The sequence below is a fragment of the Bos mutus genome, chromosome 5 (genome assembly GCF_027580195.1).
Source record: "Bos mutus isolate GX-2022 chromosome 5, NWIPB_WYAK_1.1, whole genome shotgun sequence".
NCBI lineage: Eukaryota > Metazoa > Chordata > Mammalia > Artiodactyla > Bovidae > Bos > Bos mutus.
This window is the reverse complement of record NC_091621.1, coordinates 75,335,982-75,353,888: the sequence shown is the minus strand read 5'-3', so window position 1 is coordinate 75,353,888 and position 17,907 is coordinate 75,335,982. Positions and strand designations below refer to the sequence as shown.

The window sequence follows — 17,907 nt, the reverse complement described above, 5'->3', positions numbered from 1 at the left end:
TTATTAATAGCATTTTCACATTTACTGGGCCAGGAAAGAACCTTGTATATTGACTAAATTTTTTAGCCAAAAGTAAATTGGGGAAAAAAAGTATTTGCACCTTAATTAGGTAGTTTAGTTGTGGAATTTCGATAGATGTTCAGGAAGTGTTTTTATTTTTCTCCAAAGGTTGCTAAACTTAAAAAATATTAGCTGAAAATCTGGTTACATGCTATCCTAGCGATAATGTCTTATTTACTTTTCTCTCATTAATACTCACAAATCACAGTTTATGGTAATAATTCAAATGTTGCCACATGCACAACACTGAAATCGTGGAAGTGAGTCGTGAAAGAAAGGCTACATGATCACAGAAAAGTGATAAAAAGTTTTAGGAATCACTCAAAAAAGAAGGAATTCATGTTGGCAATTGGATTTTGAGATGGATACAGGATAAGAAGGAGTTAGAAATGCTTCAATTTTGAATTATTTCCTGAGTCATGTAGTTAACAGCAGGAGCAAAGGAGCAAAGGAAAAGAGAAACACAGCAAGGGCTCTGAGTAATCCCAAGCAGGTAATCAGAATTCACTGTGATTTGTTTGTAATCTGTTATGTAATCATATGTACTCAGAGAGGAAACAAGCTTGCATATCAAGCTCATATTTCCATTATTCATTAACACAGAGATGTTAAACATTTACTATCATCCTTACATCAGTGAACATTGGAATTGGACCACCCTACAATGGAGAAAGGGAGACTCTTACTGTTGCATTCTCTCATACTCCTGAATGGGGAAATACTGAAATCCTCTATTTTCAGATTAAACCAGCCACTGGGATTGGTTCACAATATTTACAGATATTAGAACCTGAAAGATTATGGTGGTTTCTGGAGAGAATTTACCTGAAAACTGTGTTTAGAAAAATGTTGTAAGAAGGCATTAGATATTTATGAGATTAGGTTCAGGTTTCAGGAAGTACATGAAATGTTTAAAATGTTATGTATTGGCAAAATAAAACATTTATAGTGAAAATACTTCTGAAAAGCTTGGAGTCTCATAAAAACTTCATTAGAAATGCTTAATCGTTTTAAAACAAGATTCACACCAAAATTCAATACAAGGTGCAAGACTTCTAAAGTCTTGGAAATAAGCCTTAATGGAGAAGGCTGAAAAAATGCAGAGGAAGCAATGGAGAGAAGAGTCAAGGGAGCTCAGTTCAATTCAGTTCAGTTCAGTTCAGTTGCTCAGTCATGTCTAACTCTTTGTTGGACCCCATGGACTGCAGCACACCAGGCCTCCCTGTCCATCACCAACTCCAGGAGATCACTCAAACTCACGTCCATTGAGTCGGTGATGCCATCCAACCATCTCATCCTCTGTTGTCCCCTTCTTCTCCTGCCTTCAATCTTTCCCAGCATCAGGGTCTTTTCCAATGTGTCAGTTCTTTGCATCAGGTGGCCAAAGTATTGGAGGTTCAGCTTCAGCATCCAGTCCTTCCAATGAATATTCAGGACTTATTTCCTTTAGGATGGGCTGGTTGGATCTTCTTGCAATCCAAGGGGCGCTCAAGAGTCTTCTCCAACACCACAATTCAAAAGCATCAATTCTTTGGCCCTCAGCTTTCCTTATAGTCCAACTCTCACATCCATACATGACTACTGGAAAAACCATAGCCTTGACTAGACAGAACTTTGTTTGCAAAGTAATGTCTCTGTTTTTTAATATGCTATCTAGGTTAGTCATAGCTTTTCTTCCAAGGAGCAAGCATCTTTTAATTTTATGGCTGCAGTCACCATCTGCAGTGATTTTGGAACCCAAAAAATGTCTCCCACTGTTTCCATTGTTACCCCATCTATTTGCCATAAAGTGATAGGACCAGATTGCCATGATCTTAGTTTTCTGAATGTTTAGTTTTAAGCCAGCTTTTTCACTCTTTGACTTTCATCAAGAGGCTCTTTAGTTCTTCACTTTAGTTCTTCACAGAAGACACATAAGTGGGGTGTCTTCTGCATATCTGAGGTTATTGATATTTCTCCTGGAAATCTTGATTGCAGCTTGTGCTTCATCCATTCCAGCATTTCTCATGATGTATTCTGCATATAAGTTAAATAAGCAGGGTGGCAATATACAGCCTTGACATACTCCTTTCCCGATTTCAAACTAGTCTGTTGTTCCATGTCTGGTTCTAACTGTTGCTTCTTGACCCGCATACAGATTTCTCAGGAGGCAGGTCAGTGGTCTGGTATTCCCATCTCTTTAACAATTTTCCATCGTTTGTTGTGATCCACAAAGTCAAGGGAGGGAGATCTTAAAAGTGGGAACTATCAAGGGAGGATTCAAAAGGATCCTTGTAGTAAATATTTAAATGTATCTCTTAGCCTTTAGGTCATGTATTTGATATGTAGTCGTTTGTGCAACAAAACATTGGAAAAGGAAGATGTTCTTTTCAAGCCCCTAACTCCATGATTTTTAAGTGGAGTACTTTATTCTTCAGTGAGATTATTCTTACATTTTCTTCTCTATCTCTGTTAGCACCTCTCTCCCACTTCTGGAAGATAGCAACATGGCAAAGGAGCCTAGAAAATCCAGAGCAAGAAAACAGCTGTGTGCGTAGTTGCTCATCGCTCAGTCGTGTTCAACTCTTTGCGACCCCATGGACTGTCACCCACCAGGTACCTCTGTCCATGGAATGTTTCAGGCAAGAATACTGGAGGGGTTTGCCATTTCCTCCTCCAGCGGATCTTAACTGAGCATCAACTATGTTCTCACTTCTGTTTTGTATGCTTACTTTTCAGGTGTTTTTTTTTTAATTTCTCAGCAAATCCACAGGTAGATAGTCCCACTGTGTACATTAAAAATTGAGGCTCTGATAATAAAATTATTTGCTTGAAACATCAAATATAGTCAGAATTTGACTGAGAATTCAAATTAAACTTTGTCTAAGCCTCTAGAGACTTTAAACCTCCATTACTTTATCACTGTCACTAACAAAATCCTTTTTGGAAAGTTATCTTTCTCTTAATGTAGTTGAAGGTTGTACTCTTGAGTAATTCTAGCTGCACATATATCTAATTTTAATCTTTTACAAATGCCTACCTAGTTTTCCAAATAATAGTATCTATTTAAAAGTCTATGATTTGAGGACACCACCTTTATTGTAATCTAAATTTCTATATGTATTGATAAATTGACACTATTTCTGGCCTTTCTGTTCTATTTCTTTGGTCTGCCTATTTGTGTGTCATTACCAAGGACACTGTTTTACCTGGAGGCTTTTGAGGTATGTTTTAATAATTAGTAGGTTTAGTACTTCCTCATAACTATACTTTTACAGTCATATTGACTGTATATTATGTGCTAAGTTTCCCATATGAACTTCAGTGTCAACTTGGTCCATCTGTCATTGGATTTTTATTGGTATCACTTCAAATTTATAAATTAACTTAATAAAAGGTCTTAACCTAAACCAGAAAATAGCTTTATATTTTTGAAGCCTATTTTTTTGTGTTTCAGGAAATTTTTACACTTTTTTCATTAGATTTCTACAAGTAAAATTCTAACTTTAGAATACACAGACACACATACACACACATAAGTGTGTATATGTATTTTATCGAGTTAAGGAAGTATCTATACCTTTTTACTTTTTTCAAGAGTTCTATATATTCAATTTTTGCAGATGTTTCAGGTACATTTAGAAAGAAGGTATATTTTATATTATCAGTGTATAGTGGTCAGTTTGTGTCCAGAATATCTACCACATTGACTATATCATTTACATCATCTGTAATATAGCTTATTTTTTGTCCAAACTTTCTGTTTTATATTCAGAGTGACCTGTTAAGTCACTTTTTGTGAACACATTACTATGTATTTCTTCTTTCATTTCCTAGAATTTTTATATTATATACTCACTGTTATTTCCTAGATGAATTCAGTATTATTTAATCTTCACGGTAGCATTTGGCTTTTATCATTATAAAATGTCTTTCTTTGTCATTTAATTCTCATAGGTACATAGTATCAGAATTTCATCCATTGCTTTTTTTCGCTTCCTTTTACCTTATAAATCTTAATTCATCTCTTAGCTTTTAGCTCTCTATTGCTTTCCTGAGCATCATTAACTTCTGCTTTATTTCAATATTTGTGTGTGTGTGCATTTCTTTTCATGACTGTATGAAAATATCTAATTTAATTTGTGGGACATATATAGTCTTCTTTAGCCTTATGGTTGTTTCCTTTTTTTAGGTGGATGACTTTTTGTAGGTAAAAATATTATATTTCACATTCTTGATTTTTTAAAGTGGCCTATATAGATGAAATCTGTTTTTTCTACTCCTATTTATCTAATAGAACTTCCCAAGTGGCAGCAGTGGTAAAGAATCTGCCTGCCAATACAGGAGACTCAAGAGATGCAGGCTGGATCCCTGAATTGGGAAGATCCCCTGGAATAGTGAATTGGCTACCCGCCTCAGTATTCTTGCCTAGAAAATTTCATGGACTGAGGAGTCTGGAGGGCTACTGTTCTTAGGCTTGCAAAGAGTAGGGCAATGCTGAGAGACTGAGCACAAGTGCATTTACTTAATGGTTAAGGTTCCTAGTTAGAGAGCTCCCTCTTCTGTCAGTTCTGCCCTATTCTTGACAGTTTCCTTCCTGGATGGTATATTGCGATAGAAGTAGGGAGGCCAAAGGGATGTCTTTCTTGTCTTTCATTTCCTCAGTAGTCTTAAATCCTCCAAATTAAATCTTTGCTTTTGTACTCACAGCTCTATGAGATATCACCCTATGTGTATTACCTGTTTCTCAGGTAATAGGAAAAAAAAATACTAAGGAAAAAAAATGCTTTCCCAAGTTTCTCACTTCTTGTCTTCCATTTCAAACCTTTTTCCAGTTTTATAAACTACCGAGTCTCAACCTTTGTTAAGTATTTTGGAACTTACTGTTGCAGGTTTATCTTTATAGATTCATTGTGTCTACACTTAAGCTATGTTCTCTATTTTCACTTTCTCATAGACAATTTTAAGGACTAATTTCCCTAACCAGCACCATAAGCATTCAGTGGTAGACTGGAGCAAGAACTCCTTAATATTGCTGTATTTCTACCTAGAGATAATTTGTTGGTTGTGGTGCTCCGTCTATGAAGATGATGAAAGAACATGGATCTTTTATCATTTTATTTGTTTCCTTTATTGCTTTTACAAATGAGAGGGAAGTTCGAGGGATATTTGGAATCAAGCAACCATCTTTGCTATATAAAACTGAGGATTTGGTAGTATTTACTACAGTACTCTTTCTTTCAGATCTTTACTTCAAATTTATTCCACACTCATAACCTCTAAAAGCCTGTATGGAAGATTCATGAGTTCGCAGTGAATGAGCATCTAACATGATAACCTGAGGCAGCTATGTTCTCCATGTATGCATTTGCTTTCTTATAGCCTCACTGTGTTCTCACTGTGTTATTATTTATTGTTTTAACAAACAAAAGGAGCTTTTAATGGCTGGAAAAAATGCAAGTCTAACCATTTTATTGTGCTCAATAAAGTAAAAACATACAGAGGAAGATTGTCACATTGGATTTTATAATGCAGGTTTTATAATAGGTAGTACAGACTGATATTAATAAGATACAACTGATTTTATACAGCAAAATTTGTAAGTACATTTACAACTGGTAAGATACAACCAGGAAAAGGATAAAGCGAAGTGCAGAGTAGCACTGATGTCCATATAGTCTTCTTTTACACATTTTGACAGGGGTTGGTGAACATTTGTCCAATCATTTGTCTTTGAAAATAAAGTGCTTTTGTAATGCAGTCAAACTATTAATTTATGTATTCTTTTGCACTACAAATCACAGAGTTGAGAAGTTTCAACAGAGACTAACTTACAATGTTGAAAATATTTACTATCCAGTTCTTTAGGGAAAGTTTTCCAACCCCTACACTAGGATAAAAGATGTTTCAAAAGTTCCAAAATTATGGAAATGAAAAAGTTGGTTTAAATGTTCCAAAGATTTCCAGGTTTAGATAATTGAAACAAATTGAAGGCTCCAATGAGAATACTCATGTAAAGCTTTTAATAAAGGCAGTGAATATAAGACAACAGGAGAAAGATAATTCAAAGAAACATCCAGAAACAAGCTACCCAATGTTCTTATTTGTCTGAAGATATGATTCATCATCTCTCTGGATGAAACTGCTAGTATTTATGCTGATGGATGTGTGTGGAAACTTGGTTACAGGACAGCTCAGGCAGAAGTTTTCTGCTGAGACTGTTCACATGGTGAAGATTAAATATCTAACTCATTACTTCAAGCTTGCTAAGCTGCTAAGTCGCTTCAGTCGTGTCCAACTCTGTGCGACCCCAGAGACGGCAGCCCACCAGGCTCCCCCATCCCTGGGATCCTCCAGGCAAGAACACTGGAGTGGGTTGCCATTTCCTTCTCCAATGCATGAAAGTGAAAAGTGAAAGTGAAGTCGCTCAGTTGTGTCCGACTCTTAGTGACCCCATGGACTGTAGCCTACCCGGCTCCTCCGTCCATGGGATTTTCCAGGCAAGAGTACTGGAGTGGGGTGATGTTGCCTTCTCTGTACTTCAAGCTTACGTTATCAATAAACAAATTGGTCATACATTCTACTCAGGAATTCTGAGCTTTAAAAAATTCATCATTAGTCATGAGTTAATTAGTTACTTGGTTGGTTAACTAATTGCCCTTATCATGGCCAACAGCCAGTAAACAATTCTCAAGTCTTTCTGGAGGTAAGCAAAGAGTCCAGCTGTAAAATAACTGTATTTCATTAAGCAGATTTAGGTGTCACTTCCATGGCAGCTCAGTGGTAAAGAATTGATCTGCCAATGTAAGAGATGTGGGTTCAATACCTACGTTGGGAAGATCCCTTGGAGAAGGAAATGGCAACCCACTCCAGTATTCTTACCTGGGAAATCCCATGGACAAAGGAGCCTGACTGGCTACAGTCTATGGGGTTGAAAAAGAGTCAGATGATTTAGGGACTCAACAACAACAATAGAAAAACTTAGAGGTAATATATTGCAATTGAAAAGATTACTTATCATGACACATTTGAACTAAATTCTTAGTTATGAGGAATCAAAGGGCAGTATATAAATTCAATAAACAATGGAGTAGCAGTTACAGCATAGTTTTGGGGGATAAATTGTTGTGGTAACAGAGCTCTAAAATAACCCTCAGAGTATTCACTCCCTGGTGTGCACCTATATAATCCCTTCCAACTAAATTACAGGGGGGATTTGTGAATATGATGGGATGCTGCTGTAATTAGATTCCATTAAATGGCCAAAATAAAGCTGTTTTTCAGATGTAATTAAAGTTCCAAATTAGTCAACTCTCAGGTAACCAAAAGACAGATTATTATGGGGAGACCTGACCTCATAAGGGAAACAATTAAAAGAGTGCTGTGCTTAGTCACTTAGTCATGTCCAACTCTTTGCGACTCCATGGGCTGTAGCCCACCAGGCGTCTCTGTCTGTGGGGATTCCCCAGGCAAGAATACTGGAGTGGGTTGCCATGCCCTCCTACAGGGGATCTTCCCAACCCAGGGATCCAACCCAGGTATCCCGCATTGCAGGCAGATTCTTTACCATCTGAGCCTCCAGGGAAGCCCAAAAGAGACATAGACATGATAAAGAGAGGAGTCAGGGGTGCTATTCCTTGTCCTGAAGAAGAAAGTAACCCTGGTGTGACTATCTATGCAGAAAGGAGTCCTTTGTAAGCTATGGGTATTAGTCTTACAAACATATAGAACAAATTTTTTTCAAAAGCTTGACTGAGCTTGAAAGAGGACTCTTGAGTTTTAGGTGAAAATACCACCTGGCCAAGAACTTGGTTTCAATCTAGTGAGACCCTGAACAAAGACTATAGTTAAGCTGTGTCCAGTTCCAGATCCACAGATAGTGAGAGATAATAAACATGTGTGGTTTTAGGTTTCTAAATATAATTTGTTAGCCATCAATACATAACCCATATTGCATGCATTCAGGGTAATGAGTAACACATTCTGAGTAACAGAATTAAATGAAGAAAGACTGAACTGACTTATGGAAATACAGTTTTGTTATAGTGTGTGTTTTTCACACATTTCATTACCCTCTTACCTTTGCTTTATATCCAACAGTGAGATAGTCATTCACCCCGCTCCTTCCAAATCAGCCCATTTCAGAGCAAAAAGCAGAAATCAAAATAAAAGTAAGTGACTCCTACAGAGAATACATCAGAAACATCATATCAGAAAGAAACAAAATTTTTGTGCAAAACCTTTCTATAAAAGGAATTGTTCCCATCCCAAGGAGTACAAAGAGATTTTCAGGATGAAGGAAGCATAATTCAGGTAAGAGTGGGAGAAAAAATTAATAACAATGAAATGAGTCAGATGGTCCTGGATTGACTGTAATTAATATGATGAGGCCAATAGTAAGAAGGACACTTTGCCATGGATGACTAGTAACATTTCTTTAAGCTAGCACTTTACATGATAATGCCCTGAAATTATCAGTTCAGTTCAGTTCAGTCATTCAGTCATGTCTGACTCTTTGTGACCGAAAGGGGTTGCAGCAGCCAGGCCTCCCGTTCATCACCAACTCCTGGAGTTTGCTCAAACTCATGTCCATCAAGTCAGTGATGCCATTCAACCATCTCATCCTCTGTTGTCCCCTTCTCCTTCCACCTTTCCCAGCATCAAGGTCATTTCCAATGAGTCATCTCTTCGTATCAGGTGACCAAAGTATTGGAGTTTCAGCTTCAGCATCAGTCCTTCCAATGAATATTCAGGACTGATTTCCTTTAGGATGGGCTGGTTAGATCTCCTTGTAGTCCAAGGGACTCTCAAGAGTCTTCTCCACACCACAGTTCAAAAGCATCAATTCTTCAGCACTCAGCTTTCTTTAGAGTCCAACTCTCATATCCATACATGACTACTGGAAAAACCATAGCTTTGACTAGACGGACATTTGCTGGCAAAGTAATGTCTCTGCTTTTTAATATGCTGTCTAGCTTGGTCATAGCTTTTCTTTCAAGGAGCAAGCATCTTTTAATTTTATGGCTGCAGTCACCATCTGCAGTGATTTTGGAGCCCCCCAAAATGAAATCTGTCACTGTTTCCATTGTTTCCCTATCTATTTGCCATGAAATGATGGGACCAGATGCCATGATCTTAGTTTTCTGAATTTTTTCTGAAAAAGCTGAGTTTTAAGTCAGCTTTTTCACTCCCCTCTTTCACTTTCATCAAGAGGCTCTTTAGTTCTTCACTTTCTGCCATAAGCATGGTGTCTTCTGCATATCTGAGGTTATTGATATTTCTCCCAGAAATCTTGTTTCCAGCTTGTGCTTCATCCAGTCCAGCATTTCTCATGACATACTTTGCATATAAGTTAAATAATTAGGGTGACAATATACAGCCTGACATACTCCTTTCCCAATTTGGAACCAGTCTGTTGTTCCATGTTCCGTTCTAACTGTTGCTTCTTGACCTGCATACAGGTTTCTCAGGAGGCAGGTCAGATGGTCTGGTATTCCCATCTGTTTAAGAATTTTCCATAGTTTGTTGTGATCCACACAGTCAAAGGCTTTGGCACAGTCAGTAAAACAGAATTAAATGTTTTTCTGGAACTCTTGTGCTTTATCAATAGTCCAACGGATGTTGGCAATTTGATCTCTGGTTCCTCTGCCTTTCTAAATCCAGTTTGAACATCTGGAAGTTCATGGTTCATGTACTGTTGAAGTCTGGCTTGGAGCATTTTGAGCATTACTTTGCTAGCATGTGAGATGAGTGCGATCGTGTGGTAGTTTGAACATTATTTGGCATTGCCTTTCTTTGGGACTGAAATGAAAACTAACCTTTTCCAGTCCTGTGGCCACTGCTGAGTTTTCCAAGTTTCCTGGCATTTGAGTGCAGCATTTTCACAACATCATCTTTTAGGATTTGAAATAGCTCAACTAGAATTCCATCACCTGTGCTAGCTTTGTAGTGATGCTTCCTAAGGCCCAATTGACTTTGCATTCCAGGATGTCTGGCTCTAGGTGAGTGATCACACCATTGTGATTATCTGGCTCATGATGATCTTTTTTGTACAGTTCATCTGTGTATTCTTGCCACCTCTTCTTAATATCTTCTCCTTCTGTTAGGTCCATTCAATTTCTGTCCTTTATTGAGCCCATCTAAGCACAAAATGTTCCCTTAGTATCTCTAATTTTCTTGAAGCAATCTCTCATCTTTCCCATTCTATTGTTTTGCTCTATTTCTTTGCATTGATCACTGAAGAAGGTTTTCTTATCTCTCCATCCTTTGAAAATCTGCATTCAAATGGGTATATCTTCCATTTTCTCTTTTGCCTTTAGCTTTTCTTCCCTCCACAGTTCTTTGTAAGGCCTCCTCAGACAGCCATTTTGCTTTTTTGCATTTCTTTTTCTTGTAGATGGTCTTGATCACTGCCTCCTATACAATATCATGAACCTCCATCCACAGTTCTTCAGGCACTCTTTCTATCAGATCTAATCCCTTGAATCTATTTCTAACTTCCACTGTATAATTGTAAGGGATTTGATTTAGATCATGCCTTAATGGTTTAGTGGTTTTCCCTACTTTTTTCAATTTAAGTCTGAATTTTGCAATAAGTATTTCATTATCTGAACCTGAGTTAGCTCCCAGTCTGAAATGATATGGGAGCTGAAATGATATGGGATATAGGAGCTGATGATATGGATATGATATGGGATGATATGGATATGATATGGGAGCTGAAGAAAACCTCTCAGCTATCTTTAGAAGGCAACAGGAATTTTCCTTTCTCAGTGAAGACAACTTTGAAATAGATTATTCTTTGAAATTAGATATAATCTGTAACATTTAACACCTTCTGTTTCCTCATTGCTCTTGTGATATTGTAATAAATTTTCATGAGTTCTCATTAAAAATAAACGATTGAACTATGTAAAATTCATAGAGTGATGATGTTAGAATAGCAATTTCAAACCTATGCCTGAATGTAGCTATAAGAACACAGTTGATATTCATCCTTGACAAAAATTATGAAAATTCTATTATTTCCTGCATAGAAAATAAACTTAGATCTATGCATATCCTATGCAGAAATATATTTCCTACATTTTTTCTCCTTAGGAAAAACAAACAAACAAGCAAAATACTCAGAGGAAATTTTTTTGTGTAGGAAGAGGACAGATTGATTGGACAATTGGAACAGAAAACTGTTTTCTTAATAAGCTTGTCTATACTGATCTTTATAAATGCAATTTTAAAACTATATTGTTACAAAAATGACACACACAGCAAAGGCAAAACATTTTAAATATGTAGAAAGTGCAATGCACGTCCAAGTTAAATACCTGAAAGATGTTACAGCTATCCTGTGTTTTTCATAGTATAACCTAAGTGCTTTTTCCTAGGTCAATCTTCATACAAGAACAAAGGTTTCAAGTTGTATTACTATTATAATTGTATTTTGAGAAATAAAACATGAGAGGTTCTTATCTCTTCCTGACTCTTTGTATTTTGAAAATCAACCTTGAGCTCTTAATTATAATCATTTAATTGAAATACAAAAGAAGAGTGCAAATAGAGATGTCAGTACAAATTTCTTTAGATGTATATTCAACAGTTATTTTTTAAAAGAGGGAATTGGGTTTTGATATTTCTGAGGTCGGAAAAAACCTATTCAGGTCGCAAGCATCACAACTCATCATGTTCCCTTCCCTTCACTGACCCACTCAGAAACCCCTCAATAAAAAAGCCTGCTTGCTCCCTGTCCTCTTAAATACTAAATGTCCAGTATTTTACCACATGCCATTTAGGAAAAGATTTTGGGGATTGATCAGAAATTGAAATCTTAAATGCACATGTAAGAGTGGCTTTTTCTACTGTCAGATGCTGGGAGGGATTGGGGGTAAGAGGAGAAGGGGACGACAGAGGATGAGATGGCTGGATGGCATCACTGACTCGATGGACGTGAGTCTGAGTGAACTCCGGGAGTTGGTGATGGACAGGGAGGCCTGGCGTGCTGCGATTCATGGGGTCGCAAAGAGTTGGACACGACTGAGCGACTGATCTGATCTGATCTGAAGCATAAGGCAAGAAAGATACTTGAAAAAACAAAAAATAAGACTGTATATTCATGTGATCAGAGCTTGGGTTCCCCTTCCCCTTGGAAAATGTGAAGGCAATCTTGTAAGATCACATACTTGGATATAACTTTCCAATTGTTCTGCAGAACTTGGTAGCATCAAGATAAGACACACAAATGTGTTACTTAACCCTTGTGATACATATGAAGAAATTATTATATGGCACTTTCAGGTCTAAATTAGAACTTATAGATGAATAAATATTCACCAAAAACTTAAAACAAACACTAAAATTATTTTTACTTTCAGAGGAAAAAAGATGAGGATGGGACTTTCCAATTTAGCACACCATACAAAGAACTAATATGATGTTAATATATATTGTTTGGCCTGAATTAAGTTTTATTTAAATTTCAGCAGAGATTATTTCCAAAAATAGATGCATAAATTGTTAAATCCATACCATATACATTGAACATTCATTAAATTATTTATCTTAACTCTATAATTTCAGGTATAGGTACACAAATTTCATCAATTTTAAAACACAGGGCAAAATTTTAAATTGTAACTATATATGTTGATGAATTAGGCATACTGTCTTAGTTATTGTTATGTTGTATACCTAAAACTAACATAATGTTATATACCAATTGTATAGTGATAAAAACTTTAAATATATATTTTCAAATACATGAAAAGTATATGATTGATAAAACACAATTTGGGAAATTTCGAAGATCCCAGAGGTAGGTAATACAATTTGTAACCATTCTAAGTAATACTGAATTTCCATTGCACAACACTTCTGCCCCAAGAAACATCTAAACAAGCTGTTGTTTACAGATATAACGAAACTTCTTTTCACAGTGTGCATCCAAAATCCTTCCTCTTGGGTTATACATAATGCAGTTCTTTGGATTTACAGATTTAAAGAAAGGAAGTCTGCAATGAAGAAGAAAATTTTAATATACAAGAACAGGAAATGAAAAGGTTCAAGGATGCTGTTCTTGCTAAATGATAGAATTAGGGAACATTTAAAAGCATTTGAATGAGATATTACATCTTGAGTCATTATCTTCTTCATTCAAGTCATTTTTCACAATTTCAGAGTACAATGTTACCAAAACACAGTATGCTCAATAATCAATAGCATTGATATGGGATTTTTTTATTTTGTTGTTGTTTTTAATAATTTTGATATGTGTTATTCTTTGCTTCTATGTTAATTAAAGATGTATTAACTAAGTCTAGTCCAAGAAAAAATCAGATTATAAAATTTCTCAATGTATGATGCTGTTAAATCTCATATTTAAGAATGAAAATGAGATTTGAAGCTTATAAATATACAGGAAATAAACCCAGAATATTTGAAACATGGGTCAATGCTGAGAATATCAGTCTCCACCAGAATAAGAAAAATAATGGACATACTGTTTTCTCCGGACTGCTTTCATACATGTGAGATTCTGTACATATGCATACATATCCAAGTGCTTGTACCAAGGCAGGAAACAAAACCATATGTCGAAAGCTCTTGAGCAAACACTTGGATGCTGTGGATGTGGTTAAAAATTTTATTATGTTGTATCTATTCTCTTTTTTATAGTTTCATGCCCAAAATAGGATACCTTAGTTATAATGGTTCTGGATATTCAATTCTCTGATCAGATCTAAGGATAAACTCAAAAAGAACAGGAAAAAAGGTTTTGGTACCAGAAACTTACAGATCTTGGGAGAGAGTAGAATTGTCCTCCCACAACCAGGCGTGATGTTCTTCATCATAAGAAAGCCCAATCCAGTAAAAACTGGTACTGAACTTCATAAAAGCCTGCATGGAAACAGAGACCAACATATTAATCTATTTTGAATCTACTCTAGGAATCACGTACTTTTAAGGGGGCCAGTGTCCACATCAGTTTTTCAATTATACCCACTAAAATAATTTTTAACTTCTAATTTGGGAAAAGGAGTCAGTCACATGCCTACTATTTCTCATTCATCAAGCCCATTCATTTATGGAGGAAAAAAAAAACCCACAAAAATCTCACTTCTTGAAGGAATGAAAGATGTCATAAAGGGTATGAGAGTTTTCATGGAACACTTCCTTCAAATGGGATCAATAATCAAATCTGATCCCAAATCAACCGCATCTGGAGGGATAAATCTTTACCGCAGTTTCTTCAGGAAGCTACAGAACTTTTTATTAAGAGTTGGGTTATTATTTTATAATATTCTACATATTCATTTCACATTATACCTGAGTGATAGCAAATGTTGTATAATTACAAAATCAGTTATAAATTCACTTAAAGAACTAAAAGTTTAAAGTTTTTGGAATAAAACTAATGACCTATTATCTCTTCTTTGAATACTCTCTAAACAGTTTCTTATATTTTATCTGTCAGCACTCCTATAATGTAAACCTTAAAGAAAGTTTGGCTCAATTTTATGGTGGTTTCAAAGTATAGGAAATTAGTTCAAATATAATCATCCATTTACTATCTGATTAAAGACTTGAGTCAAAGTATAGATAATATATTTTTCTGGGTCAAATAAAATGTAGAAAATAAGAATTAAATACTTACCAGTTCATTTCTGGTTTGTATCTGAAGTAGACTGGAATTATGAGAAACACAAAAATCCCTACCGTCTTTCCGTGTTTTTAATTCATTAGAAATGAAATAACAGTTGCATTGGTAGCCAATCCACTTTTCTTGGCAAGAATAACAGCCAGATCCTAAGAGAAAAAATAAAACATGACTTGATGACATTGGAGATCCAGTTTCTTTTCAGTGCTACTTTCTCATTCAAAAAGCATTTGTTATTTATTAATTGTGTCTACAAATATTCTTTGAGAATTTACTGCATACACTACACATCAGCAGATATCTACCTGAACAACCCAGACATGACTCTTCTTCTTCATGGAGATTATATTCTAGAGAGAGAGAATTGCATACATTTTAGTCTTTATGAACTATTTTTAATGCTAATCTGGGTAAGTATACACAAGAAATTCACTGTGTTCAAATAAACAGTATAGCAGATTGTAGGATGTGAGGTGATTAGAAGAACCCTTTTTAAGGCAGTGATCCAAAGCTGATTTTTTCTATGTAATTAAAAGTAAACTAGATGAAAGAAGTATTAAAATGAAAAAAGAATTATAGCATATTTTCTGAGAGAAAAATTCTGCATATTTTATTTTCAAAATGATGATAAATAATATGATTAGCCAGAAGTCTGACCACCAAATATATTAGTGATGGTGTCTTCAGTATTGACCATCCTTGGTGATAAAAGTTCTATGACATGGCAGGCACTCAAATCTTTGTCAAATAAACAATTTTGAGGGTGTAGAGTAGAATGGTGGTTAACAAGGGCTGAGATATGGGGGAAATAGCGAGATGTTGGTCAAAAGGTACATGGAAATTTCCTGGTGGTCCAGTGGTTAAAACTCAATGCTTTCACTGCTGAGTACCTGGGTCCAATCTGTGATAGTGGAACTAAAATCCCAAAAGCTGTGAGGTGAGGCCAAAAACAATTAAAAAAAAAAAATAGAAGCTTTCAGTTAGAAGATGAATTCATTCTGGGAATCTACTGTGCACCATTATAACTAGAGCTAACAGTATTGTGGTATAAATACTCGTGAATTGCTGCAGGAGTAGTTCTTAAATATTTTTACCACAAACAGAAATGATAGTTGTGTGACATGATGGAGGCAGTAGCTAGTGCTACAGTGGTAATAATATTATAGTAATAAGTACATCAAATCAACACATTGCAGACATTAAACTTATACAACATCATTTGTCAATTGTATCTTAATTGTATCTTAATAAAGCCAGGAAAATGCTCAGGAAAAAAAAAATATGAATGAAGATGCTATATGAACAAAGAAGATAGTAAAACAACTTGGAGAGTGTTTGAGACAAAAAAAAAAAACAACAGCTAGGACTTTGAGCTGACTTTCACAGGTTAAGTGTTAAGTAGGGTTTAGAACTGCAAAAATCTCCATGCTGCTTTCTGAGTTATAGAAGAAGCAGAGGTAAAGGTAAAGAGATATAAATGTATGGGTTATAAACAAACACAATGAGGTAATTAGGATTGGCTATAATATTTACTTTAATGTAAGTATCATGTATATATATAATATAAATATAAAAATATAATGTATTTTTTATTTGCTACTTAAACATGAACACAACATTGAAAAAATTTTTTTCAGGGTAATATTTTCCTTATTATTTAAATATACAAATAATACTTATTTGATGAAATCTAATAAATTCTTATGTGAACAATGAAAGAAGACTATCCTACAACAAGCAGGCAAGTTTTGATGACTATAATATTCCATCAAGCTTCTGTATGAGAAAAACAGGAAACTGCTTATTTTATTCTTTATCAACAAGAAAGATTTCCAAAGTAGGAACTCTACCTTCCTGAAGATCTGCAGAGGGTCCAGGCTGAACACTTTGTTTAGTAAGTGCTGGAAGAAATGATTAGAAATTTACTTTATCAGACACTGTTTTATGAAATAACAAAATACTCCACATTAGAAAAATCAAACTTTTATTGTAAGATAGTTTCATGACAATTTTGATCTTGACTAGAAAAACTTACAATTTTTTAACAGAACTCCCAAAGCAGCCATCAACACAAGGCATATTACTCCTAAGACCCCAGAGATCAACCTCCATGCAGTGGTCCGAAAAGCTATAAAGAAAGATGGGATAATAATTTAAAGATCAAATACAGGAGTTCTTAAAGGCAGAAACCAGTGAAAGAATCCAAAAGGTTCTTTGGTTTGATAACCCATTTTGCCAGTAAAATGTTTGAAAATGAAGACAGTCCATTGAGAACTCTATCCAATACCAATATTTCAATATGATGTACTTTGTTCTTCATTGAGATTTTCAGTACCTTTTCTTCTTTATCAGTTCTGTCTCAGTACAATGTATTTACCATTTACTTTTTAATTTGAAAAGAAGCTTAGAGATCTGTAGTAAAAAGAGACAAACAGGCACTAAGTTCCATTTTATGGACTCAACTCTTTGCGACCCCACGGACTGTGGCTCACTTGTTTTCTCAGTCCATGGAATTATCCAGGTAAGAACACTGGAGTGGGTGCCATTCCCTTTTCCAGGGGATCTTCCCAACCCAGGGATTGAACATGGGTTTCCCTCATTGTAGGCAGACTCTTTACTGTCTGAGCCCCCAGGATAACCCTGATATATTGATAACAAACTTATATTAGTAACAACAACATAAGCATCACAAGGTGGAGCACATGATTCCCATTAGGTAGGTAGGAAAACCTAGGATAATTTTCCTGGTAAATTTATATCTCAATCAGAATTTAGAGCTATCCTGGTCAAAATCCACTCTTTAAATCTGTTTTGAGAATACTTCACAAAATCATCTCTAAGTGACAGTGAAGAATCAGAAAAATGAAATTAAAAAGTGCTAATATATGAGAAACTTAAAACTGTACACATTTTTTCTTAACATGTTGCCCAAAATTAGCCATACCCATGAGATATATTTTTGGTTATTTTTATTTTTTCACTTTATGACTTGGGCTGCACATACCTGCCATGTGAGATGTTGTCTAATGTCGACGCAGATAAAGCACTGTGGATGCTTGTTCAAGGATAGTGAGATGAGTCCATGGAGCTAAGCTGGAGGCTACCAACACCCCAAAAGTTGTGAAGAAATTTTAAAAAAGAAGAACTGTGAATCAACATGTGCTTGTATCTTCTGCTGACGAGACAAGGATGTGTAGTATGAACAAGAAGCAGTAAAA

At 35.5% G+C, this 17,907-nt stretch overlaps 2 protein-coding genes across 3 annotated transcripts in view; both read right to left on the bottom strand.

Annotated features, from left to right (window-relative positions):
• The window catches only part of LOC106700968 (killer cell lectin-like receptor subfamily B member 1B allele A), a 27,568-nt gene extending 19,418 nt beyond the window's left edge, over window positions 1–8,150 (bottom strand). The window contains exon 1 of the mRNA XM_070371085.1: window positions 8,120–8,150. The gene's annotated coding sequence lies outside the window, so the exon portion shown is untranslated. The remainder of the gene's footprint in view (window positions 1–8,119) is intronic.
• Window positions 5,472–17,907, bottom strand: LOC102284891 (natural killer cells antigen CD94). Of its 2 annotated transcripts, none has more exons than XM_005898641.3 (7): window positions 17,694–17,904; window positions 16,725–16,817; window positions 16,540–16,590; window positions 14,995–15,039; window positions 14,687–14,838; window positions 13,826–13,929; window positions 5,472–13,043 (listed from the first exon to the last, which is right to left on the bottom strand). In XM_005898641.3, the coding sequence occupies exons 1-7, from the start codon at window positions 17,698–17,700 to the stop codon at window positions 12,923–12,925; spliced, it is 573 nt and encodes a 190-aa protein (XP_005898703.2). In that variant the 5' UTR covers window positions 17,701–17,904; the 3' UTR covers window positions 5,472–12,922. The 2 variants fall into 2 exon arrangements, with proteins under 2 accessions (XP_005898703.2, XP_070227188.1); XM_070371087.1 differs by having other exon boundaries at window positions 5,473–8,221; window positions 17,694–17,907.